We start from the raw sequence: 13,815 nt of genomic DNA on the forward strand, positions 1-13,815 counted from the left end.
GTGTGGTTGACCTGAAGATCCACCACGCAGTCCATCGAGCGTTTCGCCTCCATCAGGTTGTGCCAGAGGTTGGCCACGGGCCCTGGTGCCAGCAGGGGTGGCTCAGAGCCCGCCAGCTCTCAGGACCCCACTGGGGGGCACAGGGACATTGGGGGGACCCTACCGTGGTAGATGGCGGCGAAGACAAAGGAGAGAACGTAAAGCCGACCCTCTTTGCCCAGGAACTTGGGGACCATGAGCAGGTTGGCACAGCGGAAGTGGGGGGATGTGGCCCAGCCCAAGGCAGTCACCCCTGTGGGGAGCAGAGAGCTGACCCCACGGTCCCACAGAGAACCCCCTGGGTCTCCCGATGGCCCCCCATCACCCCAGTCCCCTCCCTGCCACATCCTCACCCGTCAGCCCCCAGGTAAGCTTCACCCTGTATGACTCCGACAGGTCCAGAGGCATGATGAGCAGCTGGCAGAGTCCTGAAACACCCAACAATGTGTCCTGAGCTCCCGGTGCCACCGGCTCCATGGCGTGCCCGGCAGCGGGACACACTCACCGAGGCTGAGGAGCATCCCGAAGCCAGCGCCCAGGAAGATCTTGCTGCAGCGGTGCTCGGCCGGCCGGCTCCAGAGGAACCGGCTGCACGGGCCGGGCAGGACCGCGACCACCACTCGCTTCAGGGCTGGGTGGGGAGGGAGGTGTCAGCCCTGCCTGCTCCCACTGCCGCTCAGCCCCGGCCAGGAGCAGGGTGGGAGGGGATCTCACTTGTGTTGGGACGTTTCTTCCTCCTGCGTGTCTCTGTCCCAGCCGAGGGCTCTTCCTGGAGCTGAGAATGGTGGGATGCTGCCCTAGAACCAACACCAGTACTGTCATGGCGTTCTCCACGTTCTGTCACGTTCCCTGATGGAACGGGAACACGGTGGGAAGGGCTGGGTGGCCACCGAGCCACCACCTCCCGCAGCTCGCTGTCCTTGCTCTCAGCCTGCTCCTTGTAGTCAAGCATCTCCTCATCGCTGGAGTCCCTGTGGGGGGAGAGAAGAGAGGGGTGAGCTGCAGCCCCCCCACACCCACTGCAGCCCCCAGGCTCGAGTGGGCTCCCAGCACCCCTCTGCTCACATCTCCTCGTCCACAGAGTCCGGGTAGTTGAGGGTGGCCATGCAGACAGAGCAGGTGTTGTTCAGGGCTCTGGAGCACTCCCTGCAATACAACCCTGAGGAAAACAGGACCGTCAGAGGGGACACAGCATTTTCTGGGGAGGGGATCCCCAAGCTAGAGGGGCTCCTACCTCTGCAGCTGGGCGTGATGCAGGCGCTGAAACCCGGCTGCTCCACCGCCCCACAGGCCAGGCAGTGTTTCTGCTGGATGCCAAAGAAGCGAGAGAGGCGGGCAAGGACAGGGAACCTGAGGGCACAGGGTGATGCTCCATGGGGCAATGCCATCCTGGTTGTCCTTGCCACGGACCCCCAAGGATGCTGCTGCCCTTTTCCATCCCTTGTGAGAGCTTACCTGGAGATGAGGATGAAGAAGAGTTTGCTTTTCCTACCATCATCCGTGCTCTGTGTGCCACTTGAGCGCAGGGCAAGTGCCATCCACTCCCGCCGTGCCAGGATGATGTTGTGGAGGAAGATCATGCGCTCCTGGCATGGAGGGGATGTGGTGAGGGCAGGCGGCTGCTGAGGGGGTGTAGAGTGGGACATGCACACACGGGGGGCTTCTCACCTGCTCACGGGACGGGTAGTAGGCGGCACACACTGCCTGGCGCAGGCGTGCCATGTAGGAGCCAAAGATGGTGATGAAAAGCCAGAGACCGTACAGGATTCCTGGTGGGAAGAAGACAAGTCACGTAGGGGCAGCCCCCTTGCACCCCCCCACCCACCTGGGTTGCTGAGGGTGCAGCCCCCCTGTCTGCACACCGATGGTAATGTAGGTGTTGTGGTCGGGTTCCATGGGCTCGATGAGGCAGGCCTGGGACAGCACCGAGACCTTGCCCTCCTGCAGCGCGTTGAAGGCAGACACCAGATCCTGGAAGATCTCGCTGGTGTAGCCCGTCCCGTTGACGCTGACAGCCACTGTCGATGGCGCTGCGGGGCGAGAGCAGCTCAGTCCTGCGGTCACCCCAAAGCCCCAGCCCCCGTGGGTGCTGCTCCAGTGCAGTGGGTGCTGCTCCGGTGCAGTGGGTGCTGCTCACCCCTGGCAACGATCTCCGCGCTCAGCTGGTGCCGGAACAGGTCAAGCAGCCAGAAGATGCTGTAGTCGGCCAGGATGATGCTGAAGCCCAGCAGCACGTGGCGCAGCAAGCCCATCAGCTGAATGCCATACTGCCGCCTCTCTTTCTTTGACAGCCACAGCGCGGCTGGATGGCCACGAGAGCACCATGAGGCCGTGCCAGGAACCCCCGGCTCCTCATGAAGCCGTGCCAGGAACCCCCGGCTCCTCATGAAGCCATGCCAGGAACCCCCGGCTCCTCGCCGCGCTCAGGGCTGGGCTGGAGGACACCCCCCGGGGCGGGGCTGACCTGGGGGGATGTAGCGGCCCCTCTCCCGCGCCGTCAGGGGCAGCACGGTGGGTCTGCCCTGCTCCGCCCGCCGCAGGTCCAGCTCCACGAAGCGCCGCGTGATGTAGACGTTGTCGAAGGTGTCGTCCCACAGGTAGCGGCGCCGGTACCACATCGCGCTGGGGACACGGCGGGCAAGCTGAGCACCGGCACAACGGGTGCCCGTCCCCAGAGCAGCACCCCCGCCCACTCACTGGAAGCACAAGTAGAGGATGGCCCAGAAGGAGATGTAGGAGAAGACCTCCAGGCCGTGGTGGTAGGGCTCCAGGTGGAGCTGCACGGCCTCCATTATGTCCCGGGACACCTGCCCCAGGCTCTTGCTGGCGTTGAGGCTGACGTTGAAGTGGTGCACGACCGAGATGTTGAACTCAAACTCCCGGCGGATGTGGTTCAGAGCGTCCGTGATGGCTGCAGAGGCGACAAGAGGCTGTGCTGGGGTGGGGAGCAAGAGCCAAGAGGGGCTCCTGGCCCCCCACGGCACCGGGATACTCACGGGCTGCGACGTTTGCCCGGACGAACTCCTGGATATACTGTGGGATGATGCAGAATAAGCCGGCAACTGCAGAGAGGGGGGATCTCTGTTAGGGTGGGGCCCTCATGACGGACACAGGTCCACCCCACTGCCCCTGAAACCCCCCATTGCAGAGGGACAGGAACTCACCAACATCAGCCACGTTGCAGAGCCACTTGAGGACGACGTAGCAGATGAAGAAGAGGAGGGGGAGGGCGCGCTCGCAGTCGTCCTTGGCCTTTTCGATGGCGCGAACGCAGCTCTGGTAGGGTGACCCCAGCTCCTTGTTGCAGACGTCACCGACCTTCGACAGCCACAGCCAGACGTTGTGCAGGATCCGGGCTGTGGGCAGGGAGTGGGTGTTGGAGAAGGGGGTGGACTGAGATCAGGGTGGGGGGTGCTGGAGCTGGGCAGACCCTTGGGGGCCTTGGGGACCCCGCTCACCGATGTGTCTGGTGGAGCCCATGATGGAGCGGACGAACTTGCGGACGCGGTCGCTCACCACCTTGGCATTCTGGCCAATGTCCTTGATCTTGTTCTGCAGGTCTGCAGAGAGGGGGGACCCCTGAGCACACCCCGAGGGGCGAGAGTAGCCCAGGGCTGGCTGGGGCTCCCCCAGGAAGGGCCCCTGCAGTCCCCTCGCCTCCCCCCAGCCCCCTGCTCACTCAGCAGTGGCTCCTTGGCGCGTTCCAGCCGCTCGGCCGTCTGGTTTTGGGCCAGTTCAGCCCCACATGACAGCGCCTTGGCGAGCTGGGAGACGTTGTTCAGGACATTGGTGCCAGGGCCCTGCACGGTCATGCACAGCGCCAGCATCACGATCAGAATCTTCCCCTCCCCTGCAGAGACAGGGAAATCCTGGGGCTCAGCTGGGAGCTGACACCCCCCTGGCACCCCCCAGCTCCCCGACCCACGGCTGCTCACTGGTGAAGAAGTGTGGCAGTGCCAGCAGCACGATCATCCGCGTGTTCCTGGAGAAGGCCATGCCCAGCCCCAGCCCTGCTCCCAGGATGATGGTGATGCACAGGCAGTACCAGACATCGTGGCCCTGCACCAGCAGCACCAGTGCCCCATAAATGCTGGCCAGAGCCAGGCCCAGCACGAGGGCGCCGACACTGCGGGCAAACTCCAGTGCCTGGCTCGGCTCCTCTGGATGGCGCCTGGCCCGAGGCCGCGGTGCCGGGTTCTTGCCCCGGCCCTTCTGCTGCCGCAGGGCTTTGCACAACCCCGAGACCAGCACCATGCTGAGGCTCCTGCTGCTCCTCTAGCTCCCTCTCCTTGGGATAAGAGCAGGCAGAATGAGCAGATTCCAGAGCGCCACTTCCAGGGCACCGTTGTCGGTTCCCACATCACAACCTTTCCGTTGGAACACTCCAGTGCTGTCGGTTCCTGCATCACAAGGGTGCTGCTCACCCTGATGTACGGCTTCCAAACAGAGAAATTCTATTTAACACGTGTCAGAATTGCAGGTCTAATAGGCCTCAGTACCTGCAGCTGTAGAGGGAAGAAACTTGAGCCAATACATCAATGGGAACCAAGGCCAGCAGAACGCTGAACCAACAGACCAGGGACACTTGGCCACACAACCATGAGATGATGACGAAGAAACAAAGCCAACCACCAATTCAAAGGGCAGACTGGGTAATTCCAGCAAGAGGTGATCATGGCCACCGAGTCAAAAAACCCACTGACTCAAAAGAAGGAGAAAACTGAGCATGTGGCCTAATTAGCACAAGAAGTGAGAGGATCATTGAACCAACAAGATAAAATACTAACTAATGAGGAACCACGTAACTTGTAGCCCATGAACATTTAATTCCTGTTTGCTGAAGTGCAGAAATAGTGACCAGTTTTGCTGGTCGGGGGCTGCATTGGGGATTGGCCCCCAGCACTGCCTGCACGGAACTGGAAATGAATCAAACTCCTCGGCTCAGGATCTCAAATCAAATCAAAGCGAATCGAAGCAAGATCAGCTTCTTGCACATCAACGGAAGGAGCCTGTTCTTGCACATCAACGGAAGGAGCCTGTTCTGGGACAACACTTTAGTGACCCAGATGGGGCAGCCATAAAGCCTTGCCCACACCATCTTCCTGCCCCTGGCAATGAAGAATTGGATTAGGCAGGAGTCCTGCAGCGCCTCGGGCTGCGAGCGGTGCTGGAGGGAGGGGGGCAAGTCATGGCTCATCAGCAGCCCCCCGGCCCCGGCCTCTCCCAGCACAGCAGAGAGGAGGGGGCCCAGGCAGTAAAGGCTGTGACCCCTCATGAAGTGGGGTCTGTGGGGGCGTCTGCTGGGGGTAGGGATCAGATATGGGGGGAAGAAAGAGGGTGTAGAGAGGATGGAGGTGGGGGTCTTCTGAGGTGGAGGTGGAGGGTGTGGTGTGCAGGTAATGAGGGTGGGGGTCTCCACTGCCTGGGATGATGAAGATGGAGGTCTCCAGTGCATGAGGTGATGAAGGCAGCGGTGTCTGGAGTACGGGATGGTGAAGGTGGGGGTCTCCACAGCCCTGGGGGATAAAGGTGGGGGTCTCTGTTGTACAGGGGGATGAAGGTGGTGGTCTCCAGAGTACAGGCAGATGAAGGGGGGCGTCTCCAGAGCACGAGATAGTGAAGGTGGGTGTCTCTGCTGTCCCGAGGGATGGAGGTGGGGGTCTCCACTCTATGAGGTAATGAAGGCAGGGGGCTCCGCTGTCCTGAGGGATGCAGGCGGTAGCCTCGGAACGAGGAAGGCAGGGGTCCCACCCGCAGCATCACCACCGGGGTCTCCGTCACGGCACCCCCGCGCATCACCAGCCACTGGCAGCGCACACAGAACCCACCCCGTCCCCGACCCGGGCTGGGCGGTGCCGGCAGAGCGGAACGGGGGGAACGGGGCCGGGCGGGAAGTTCCGCCCCCGGGGCCGAGCCGGGCGGGGCTGGTGGCGGTGCCGGTGCCGGGGCCATGCGCGGCGGGAGCCGGCGGGGGCGGCCGCGGCGGGGCATTGCGGGGCCGCCGGCCCGGGGGGGCCACGGGGGCGATGGGGCCGCGGCTGCTCCTGGCCGCGGGGATGCTCCTCGCCGCCGGCACCGGGAGCAGCGGCAGCGCCGCAGGTGAGCGGGGAACGGGGGTCCGGGGGTGGAGGGGTGGGTCGGTCGGGACCGCACCTCGCCCCCCCGTCGGGGCATCGCAGGGGTATCCGCGGGGAGCCGCCGACTGGGATGGTATCGGGGGTCGTAGCCCCTCTGGAAGCTCGGTGCCCCTCCCTGGGACTCTCGGTGACCGCCCCCGAGGACGCTCGGTGCCACCCGGGGGACGCTCGGTGTGTGTCCCCCGGAATGCTCGGTGTGTCCTCCCCAGGACGCTCGGTGTGTCCTCCCCAGGGCGCTCGGTGTGTCCTCCCCAGGGCGCTCGGTGTGCCCCCCCGGGATGCTCGGGCCCCCCACTCCGAGGACGCTCGGTGTGTCCCCCCCGGAATGCTCGGTGTGTGTCCCCCGGAATGCTCGGTGTGTGTCCCCCGGAATGCTCGGTGTGTCCTCCCGGGGATGCTCGATGTTCCCCCCCGGGACACCCGGTGTGTCCTCCCGGGATCCTCGGTGCCCCAGTTCTCCGGCCATGGGGACCCGGCTGTCCCCAGGCTGGTGGGGCCGTGGGGAGCGGGGTCTGCATATCCTCTGACCTTCCTCCGGCATCCCCGGGCCCGGGAGGGAAGGGGTCCCTCCGGGACCTGGCGAGGGGGGGCTCTGAGTCAGCCGGGCCGGGCTCCCAGCCCTGCCCAGTCCCTCCGCTGGTTGTACTGGGCAGCTGGCCGAGGTGACGCAAGGCCTGGCCAGGGAGCCCGTTCAGTCCCAAAAACGGAGGGGTCTCCTCCAGCTCTGCTGGGAGGGGATGTGTTGGCTGCTGTGGGGTGAGTGTGGGGGTCCCCATTCCTGCTCCCCACACAGAACCCCTGCCCTGGTGGGCTGCAGTGGGTGACCATGGGGGTCCAGAATGTGATGGATGACCAGACTTTGATGAGGGTGACTGTGGGGGTCCGAGATGAAGTGGGTGACCGCGGGGGTCTGGGATGTGATGGGTGACCATGGGGGTCTGGGATGTGATGGGTCACCGTGAGGTCTGGGCTGTGGTGGGTGACACAGCGGTGACACAGAGGTGACACAGCGGCCCTGGGCCCTGTGCAGGTGACAGCTCGTGGCAGCACCGTGCAGAACCAGGACACTACTGGCACGTGACCCCGTGGGTCCTGCGGGACAACCAAAAGCTCAGCTTGCCAGAGGCGACCCAGGTGAGCCCCCACCAACTTCCCTGAGGTCCCCTATGCTTCTGACAGTGGGGGGGGGCTGCCTGCCCCCCAACACGTCCCTCTGCCCCCTTTTCAGTGCAGGACATGCAGTGTCCTGGTGCCGTGTCCCTGGAGGTCCCAGCATCCAGAAGCCAGGGGGCAGTGGGAAGGGGGGCATCTCAGCAAATTCCCCTTGCTCTCCTGATGCTGGGAGGGACCTTTTTGGGCCGGGGTACCCACCCTGAGCCCCTCCCGGCTGGGGAGGAAGGGCCCATCCCACCCCGTGGCCGTTGGGAGTCTCTCCGACGCTTCCGCTGCGCTGCACCGGGCAGGAAGCGCGGGGGGACGGGGTGGGGGCCCCGCTCTGTCCAACCCCCCCTTCCCCAGCACAATGAGCCCGGGAGGGAGGGACATTTCCTGCAGGGAGTGAGGGTGGGGGCCGGGCTGGGCAGGGGATCCCTTCCGACCTCTCCCTCCGGGCACGTGCCAGGGCCAGGCAGGTCCCCCAACACCCCGCGGGGTCACGGTGCTTCTGAGGGTGTGTGGGGATGGGGGGAACACACAGCTTGGGGCAGGGGGTCCCCCCCTAACCATGGCCTGTGGCAGGAGGGGTTCCCCACCCAGCTGAGAGTCCTGCTGGAGCTGGAGGGGATGAGGCTGGTGCTGGAGCTGGAGCAAAACTGGTGAGTCTGCTGCTCTGGGGCAGAGCAGGGATGGGAGTGGGAAGGGGGTCCTGGACCCACGCAGGGTGGGGGTCCTGTCCCCATCCATGGTGCACCTGGAATGGGGGTCCCTTATTCCTTGTCTCCATCCATGGCACGGGTGGGTTGGGGGTCCCGGGGTACACCTGCAGCAGGATGGGAGGTACTGGGGTCCCCGATGTGTGCTCAGGGCAGGGTGAGGGGGTCCCTGCTGTGGGGTGACACGAGTCTCTGGCAGGGAGCTGGTGCAGGGCAAAGGGGCGCTGCTCTACTACCTGCCCAACGGCATGTGGGTGATGGAGGAGCCCAGTGAGGAGGTATGGCTCAGGTGTGATGGTCTCCTGAGGTGTCCCCGAGCTGTCCCCATGCCCCAGGGGGACCCCAGCTTGGGGCTGGATTCTGAGCCCCCTCTCTGCTGCAGGAGAACTGCTGCTACCAAGGGACAGTGCAGGGCTTCCCTGACTCCTGGGCCAACCTCTGTGCCTGTGCCGGACTCAGGTGAGGCCCCGAGCACGGTGGTCTGTGAGCCCACTCCCACTGTGCTGCTGGTGGAGCAGGCTCCATCTCCCAGCTCTTCTCCCCTTCCCCAGTGGCCACCTCCAGCTGTCAGAGACCAGGAGCTACGAGCTGGAGCCAGACAGCGACCCCTCAGAGCAACACCTCGCGTTCCGTCCGTGGGTGGTCCGGGTGGCACCACGGGCCTGTGGGCAGGACCCCCTGAACCCCCGCCCCAGGGCAGAGGTGACAGAGCCTCCCAGGCCACAGAGGGTAGGTCACCCAGGGGGGTCTTGCCCCACGGGGAGGGTCCCTGTATCAGCACTCTGACCCCGCTCTGTCCCCAGGGCAAGCGGGCAGCAGCAGAGCAGCGGTTCGTGGAGCTGGTGATGGTGGTGGACCACGCTGCGGTGAGTGCTGGGCAGTGTGCTCAGAACAGGGGCTGCCCCCTCCCCAACCACCCCCTTGACCCCTGTCCCTGTTCCCCCAGTTCCAGAATTACCCCAACCTCCAACGTGTTCGCGTCCGGGCCCTGGAAATCGCCAACCAGGTGGACGTGGTGAGTCCCCCTCGGGTCTGTCGATCCCAGCCCCGTGCCCACTGCGATGCCAGGGGTCTCTGACCCCTCTGTGCCCCCCCAGTTCTTCCGGCCGCTGGGCGTACGGGTGGTCCTGGTGGCGGTGGAGGTCTGGAGCGAGGGCGACAGGATCGCGGTGGGCAGCAGCGCCCGGGCGGCGCTGGAGCGGTTCCTGCGCTGGCGCCAGGAGGAGCTGCTGCCCCGGCTGCCCCACGACAACGCACAGCTCCTGACGTGAGTGGGGGACAGGCTGGGGACGGGGGATGAGGCCGTGGCAGCCCCCCGACCCCTGCGCTCTCTCCCCCAGGGGTGCCCGCTTTGCCGATGTCTCGGTGGGGATGTCGACTCAAGGCTCCGTGTGTTCCCCCGCGCGCTCCGGGGGGGTCAGCATGGTCAGTACCCCCGTCCCCTCACCCCGTGGTCACCCCACCTGCACTTCTGACCCCCCCTCGTCCCACAGGACCACTCAGTCAGCTTCCTGGTCGTTGCCTCCACCGTGGCCCATCAGCTGGGGCACAACCTGGGCATGCGCCACGACAGCCCCGGGCGCTTCTGCTACTGCAGCGACCTCCAGCACGACCGCGGCTGCATCATGGCATCGCCCACGGGGTGAGGGCAGCGGGCAGGGCTGTGGGGGGGCCGGGGCTGAGCCCCCTACCCGCCTCACCATCCCCTACACGGCTCTGCAGGCTGACACCCGGCTTGAGCTTCAGCAACTGCAGCCGGCAGGACCTGGAGCGCAGCCTGCAGCAGGGCCAGGGCTGGTGCCTGTCCAACGTGCCCAAGCCCCAGCTCCCGTTTGAGAGCCAGGACTGTGGGAACTTCATCCTGGAGGAGGGCGAGGGCTGTGACTGCGGCCTCAGCGTGGTACAGGGGGCTCCGGGAGGGCTGGGGTCCCCTTGTGCCCAGGGGTGTCCAGGGCTGGCAGGGTGGGTTCCAGTGCCCGGTGCCGGTGCCACCCGCTGACCGCAGCCCCTCTGCCACAGGAGTGCACGGATCTCTGCTGCAACAGCAGCTCCTGCCAGCTGATGCCAGGGGCCGCGTGTGCCACGGGGGACGCCTGCTGCCAGGACTGCCAGGTGCGTGGGGACGGGCACCCACGGCCACTCCCCACGGTGGGCGGGTCCCCCACTCACTTGGGGGGGTCCCTGTTTGACCGTGCCCCCCCTGCAGCTGCGCCGTGCTGGGTACCTGTGCCGGGAGCCGCTGGGGGAGTGTGACCTGCCCGAGTTCTGTGACGGGGTCTCACCGCACTGCCCACCCGACACGTTCCTGCAGGACGGGCAGCCCTGCGCCGGCGGGCGGGCACGCTGCTACAGCGGGGCCTGTGCCACCTACGAGGGGCAGTGCCAGCAGCTGCTGGGGACAGGTATGGCGTGTCCAGGGTGGGGGGCCAGGGGCAGGGTGGGGGTGCTGAGGTTTGTTGTTCCTTGCTGCAGGCGCCGGCCCCGTCTCCAGCTCCTGCATGGCCACCCTGAATGCCAGAGGGGATGAACGTGGGCACTGTGGGCAGCTCCCCAACGGCTCCTACATCGCCTGCGCCCAGCAGTGAGTGATGTCCCCATCCCTTGCCATCTCCCCCTCGCCATCCCCCCTGGCCTGACCCCTCTGTCCCCACAGGGATGCCCCCTGCGGGATGCTGCAGTGCCAGCGCGGCAGCACCCGTGGGGACAAACCAGGAGGGTCCTGCCAAGGGACCCCCCTGCCTGCAGACGAGGATGTGAGTGATGCAGCCATGGTGCTGCCCGGCACTGCCTGCGGCCCCGGGAAGGTGAGTACCAGGGCAGCAGGGAAAGGGCTGGGGGGTCTTCAAATACTGACCCCTCCAATCCCCCGCAGATGTGCCTCCAGCGCCGGTGCCAGGACATCTCCGTGCTGGGTGACCAGCAGTGCCAGAGCAAGTGCCATGGGCACGGGGTGAGTGCGGGGCCGGGGAGCGGGTGGTGGGGGTGGGGACCTGCCCTGCGGGGGTGCTGAGCTGGGCCGGTGTCACCCACCCAGGTGTGCAACAACCACGGGCACTGCCACTGCGAGCAGGGCTGGGCCCCCCCGACCTGCGAGAGCCCCGGCACGGGGGGCAGCCAGGACAGCGGCCCCGCCGGCCTGGAGCGAGGTGAGGGAGGAGAGCGCAGAGAATGGGGCTTTGTGCCGGCTGTGGGGGGGTGACGGGCCACGGCGGGGGCTGACGTGCCACTGTGCCACTCTCCACAGGGGGGAGTGCCCTGCCCACAGCCCTGCTGGTGAGCGCCCTGCTGGGGCTGGCGCTGGCACTGGGGCTCTGCTGCGCCCGCCGCGCCGGCCTGCACAAGCACCTCTGCCAGCTCGGCAAGGGCACCTCCTGCCAGTACAGGTACTGGGGATGGGGGACATGCGGGGGGGAATGTGGGGGGCACATGGATGTTGGCAAACATGCCTCTGCACGCGTGTGCCGAGGCACACAGGTGGCACACGGATGGCATGCTAACTTCTGCATGCATGTGCTGTGGCACGCAGGTAGCACAGATGGCATGCTCACTTATGCACGCGTGTGCCGTGGCACGCAGGTGGTGCACACACCTCTGCATGTATGTGCTGTGGCGCACAGGTGGTGCACACCCCTCTGCATGTCTGCGCTGTGGCGCACACGCCTCTCTGTGCATGTGTTGTGGCACACATGCCCCCGCATGCCTGTGCTGCGGTGCCACGCAGGTGCCACGCTCGCCTCTGCATGTGTGTGCCATGGCAGGCACCAGAGCCCCCTGCATGTGGTCACGTGTGCGTGTAGCGTGTCACTGGGGTGTGTGCATGTGCGCTCACACGTGTGTGTCCCCAGGGCGGCCGACCCAGCGCTGCGCACGCGTGTCCCCCGCACATGTGACAGTCCACGCGTGTTTGCGTGTGCGTCCCCAGCACAGGTCACAGCCCCGTCGTGCATCGTCGCCCCACGTCCCCTCCCACCGCTGCTCCCCCCCAGCCCCCGGGCTGAGCCCCCCACTCTTCTCCCCACAGTGCTGAGACCCGGGTGCGGTTCCTGGGTCCCGGAGCCGCCGACGGCTGGAGCGGGTAACGTCACCGCCGGCGCCCGGGCGTGGGGCTGTCCCCGAGCTGTCCTGCTTCGCAAGGCCTCCGGTGCTGCGCTCTTCCCCTGGCAGTGCCCGCAGGGTGTGGGGCAGCCCCCAGGGCGCAGGGGTGTCTCCTCTTCCAGCGCCGAGGGGTTCGTTTCTCTTGGGCTTCTGCTGGTGTTTCGGTGTGGCTCGGTCGCCGTGCGGGGTCCCCGCGAGTGCCCGGAGCGAGCGGGGTCTCATCCTACCTCTTCCCTGCAGGATCTCGCAGCCAGAGCCCCCGTCGGGCAGCCGGGTCCCCCCCGCGCGCCCCCGGCCCCCGCAGTGGCGTCAGGCCACGGAGCTGCAGGCCATGCGTGGCAGCAAGGTGAGGATGGGGGGTGGTGGGGGGCAGTGGGTGCCATGGGTTCACTCCGGTCCTTGGGGTCCCACACGCCCAGGCCGCCTGGTCCCCACTCTGTGGCACCAGGAGCAGTCTGGCACGGCCACTTGGCACCGTCCGCTCACCGGGATCGGTGCCCATCCCAAGGCAGGGCTGAGCCCCGGAGCTGTGTGCTGAGGGCTGAGGGGGGGTCTCTGTCTCTGCTTGGCGGCGGGAGGGGGGTCTCCGCATGCTGCATGGCTTGTCCCCGCTCTCCCTCTCTCCGCAGCCGGCTGCCCTCGGCTCGGCCCGGCCTGACCCGCCCTCCCGGCCCCTCCCGCCGGACCCTGTGCCCAAGGTAACGCCCGGGCAGGGTGAGGGGGGGGTCCCTCAGCCTCCCCCCGACCCCACTGCATGCCTGGCTGCGCTCCAGCTCTTGGGGACTTCTGTCACACGGCTGTCCCCAAAAACCCCTCCTGCCCAGCAGGAGGCTGGTCCTTGTGCTCCCCCCGTCCCTGTGCCCCCCCCCACTCTCTCACTGTCCCCCTCTCTCTGCCCAGGCCCCCCCCTCGGACAGGCCGCCCCCCCCCACGCGCCCGCTGCCCGCAGACCCCGTGGTGCTGCCGAGCCCTCAGGTAACGGCGGCACCCGCACGTGGGGCAGGAGGCGAATTCCCACCCCCCTGAGCCCACTGAGGGGGTCAGACCTTGCTGGATCTTTGATCCCCCCGTCCCTCCACAGCCCCCGGGTCCAGCCAAGCCCCCCCCACCGCAGCGGCCGCTGCCCCTGAACCCCCCGGGCCCTTCGCTCGCCCGCAGCGAGAGCCCCTCCGGGCACCCCTATGTCACAGTGATCCCTGCCAGGTGAGCAGGGGGTGGGAGGACAGGCCTGGGGGGCCTAGGGGGGGCTGTAGGGTTTGGGGTGGTGAGGGGGGGTTGTAGGGTGCCAGGGTGGGGTCTGCAGGGTGGCCAGAGAGGGGACAGAGTGGGCAGCCAGGAGAAAGGGGGGGTGTCAGAACCAGAGCAGGGGAGGGGAGAAGGGGTGGAGGGTGTAGGTCTGCAGAGGCCAAAATGGGGTGCAGAGGGGGGAGCCAGGAGAAATGGGGTGTCAGAACTTGGGGTGAGGGGGAAAGAAGGGGTGTAGGGTGCCAGGGTGGGGTCAGCAGAGGCCAGAGAGGGGGCAGCCAGGAGAAATGTGGGGCTCAGAATAAGGGCAGGGGAGGGAAGAAGGAGTGGGGGGGGCATGGTGGGGTCAGCAGAGGTGCAGAGAAGTAAAAGGGGGTGCAGAGGGGGTAACCAGGAGAAATGGGGGGTCAGAATAAGGTTAGTGGGGG

General features: G+C 66.5%; 2 protein-coding genes across 4 annotated transcripts in view; one reads left to right on the plus strand and one right to left on the minus strand.

The window, feature by feature from the left end:
• The window catches only part of LOC108494163, a 7,429-nt gene extending 2,878 nt beyond the window's left edge, over positions 1-4,551 (minus strand). The window contains exons 1-18 of the mRNA XM_017808396.1: positions 3,975-4,551; positions 3,719-3,889; positions 3,498-3,599; positions 3,204-3,395; positions 3,036-3,101; positions 2,737-2,950; positions 2,504-2,661; positions 2,177-2,341; positions 1,902-2,069; positions 1,708-1,808; positions 1,495-1,625; positions 1,274-1,389; positions 1,105-1,198; positions 754-1,010; positions 545-670; positions 393-467; positions 164-292; positions 3-82 (exon numbers count right to left, since the gene is read on the minus strand). Coding sequence (XP_017663885.1) covers positions 3-82; positions 164-292; positions 393-467; positions 545-670; positions 754-1,010; positions 1,105-1,198; positions 1,274-1,389; positions 1,495-1,625; positions 1,708-1,808; positions 1,902-2,069; positions 2,177-2,341; positions 2,504-2,661; positions 2,737-2,950; positions 3,036-3,101; positions 3,204-3,395; positions 3,498-3,599; positions 3,719-3,889; positions 3,975-4,293 — 2,664 coding nt within the window. The 5' untranslated portion in view covers positions 4,294-4,551. The remainder of the gene's footprint in view (positions 1-2; positions 83-163; positions 293-392; positions 468-544; positions 671-753; positions 1,011-1,104; positions 1,199-1,273; positions 1,390-1,494; positions 1,626-1,707; positions 1,809-1,901; positions 2,070-2,176; positions 2,342-2,503; positions 2,662-2,736; positions 2,951-3,035; positions 3,102-3,203; positions 3,396-3,497; positions 3,600-3,718; positions 3,890-3,974) is intronic.
• A 1,514-nt stretch (positions 4,552-6,065) lies between these two features.
• The window catches only part of ADAM15 (ADAM metallopeptidase domain 15), an 8,792-nt gene continuing 1,042 nt past the window's right edge, over positions 6,066-13,815 (plus strand). The window contains exons 1-23 of one of the 3 annotated variants that reach the window (XM_017808412.1): positions 6,066-6,138; positions 7,207-7,310; positions 7,914-7,990; positions 8,247-8,325; positions 8,430-8,506; positions 8,599-8,776; positions 8,851-8,913; positions 8,994-9,062; positions 9,145-9,314; positions 9,388-9,472; positions 9,541-9,689; positions 9,770-9,947; positions 10,067-10,159; positions 10,254-10,449; positions 10,520-10,628; positions 10,701-10,851; positions 10,920-10,997; positions 11,082-11,193; positions 11,292-11,430; positions 12,383-12,488; positions 12,772-12,840; positions 13,043-13,117; positions 13,224-13,345. In XM_017808412.1, the coding sequence (XP_017663901.1) occupies positions 6,066-6,138; positions 7,207-7,310; positions 7,914-7,990; positions 8,247-8,325; positions 8,430-8,506; positions 8,599-8,776; positions 8,851-8,913; positions 8,994-9,062; positions 9,145-9,314; positions 9,388-9,472; positions 9,541-9,689; positions 9,770-9,947; positions 10,067-10,159; positions 10,254-10,449; positions 10,520-10,628; positions 10,701-10,851; positions 10,920-10,997; positions 11,082-11,193; positions 11,292-11,430; positions 12,383-12,488; positions 12,772-12,840; positions 13,043-13,117; positions 13,224-13,345 (2,552 nt within the window). Of the gene's footprint in view, positions 6,139-6,780; positions 6,933-7,206; positions 7,311-7,913; positions 7,991-8,246; positions 8,326-8,429; positions 8,507-8,598; positions 8,777-8,850; positions 8,914-8,993; positions 9,063-9,144; positions 9,315-9,387; positions 9,473-9,540; positions 9,690-9,769; positions 9,948-10,066; positions 10,160-10,253; positions 10,450-10,519; positions 10,629-10,700; positions 10,852-10,919; positions 10,998-11,081; positions 11,194-11,291; positions 11,431-12,068; positions 12,123-12,382; positions 12,688-12,771; positions 12,841-13,042; positions 13,118-13,223; positions 13,346-13,815 lie in introns of those variants that run through there. The other 2 variants (XM_017808410.1, XM_017808411.1) reach the window with 2 other exon arrangements.

The sequence above is a fragment of the Lepidothrix coronata genome, unplaced genomic scaffold (genome assembly GCF_001604755.1).
Source record: "Lepidothrix coronata isolate B3197 unplaced genomic scaffold, Lepidothrix_coronata-1.0 Scaffold23, whole genome shotgun sequence".
Classification (NCBI taxonomy): domain Eukaryota; kingdom Metazoa; phylum Chordata; class Aves; order Passeriformes; family Pipridae; genus Lepidothrix; species Lepidothrix coronata.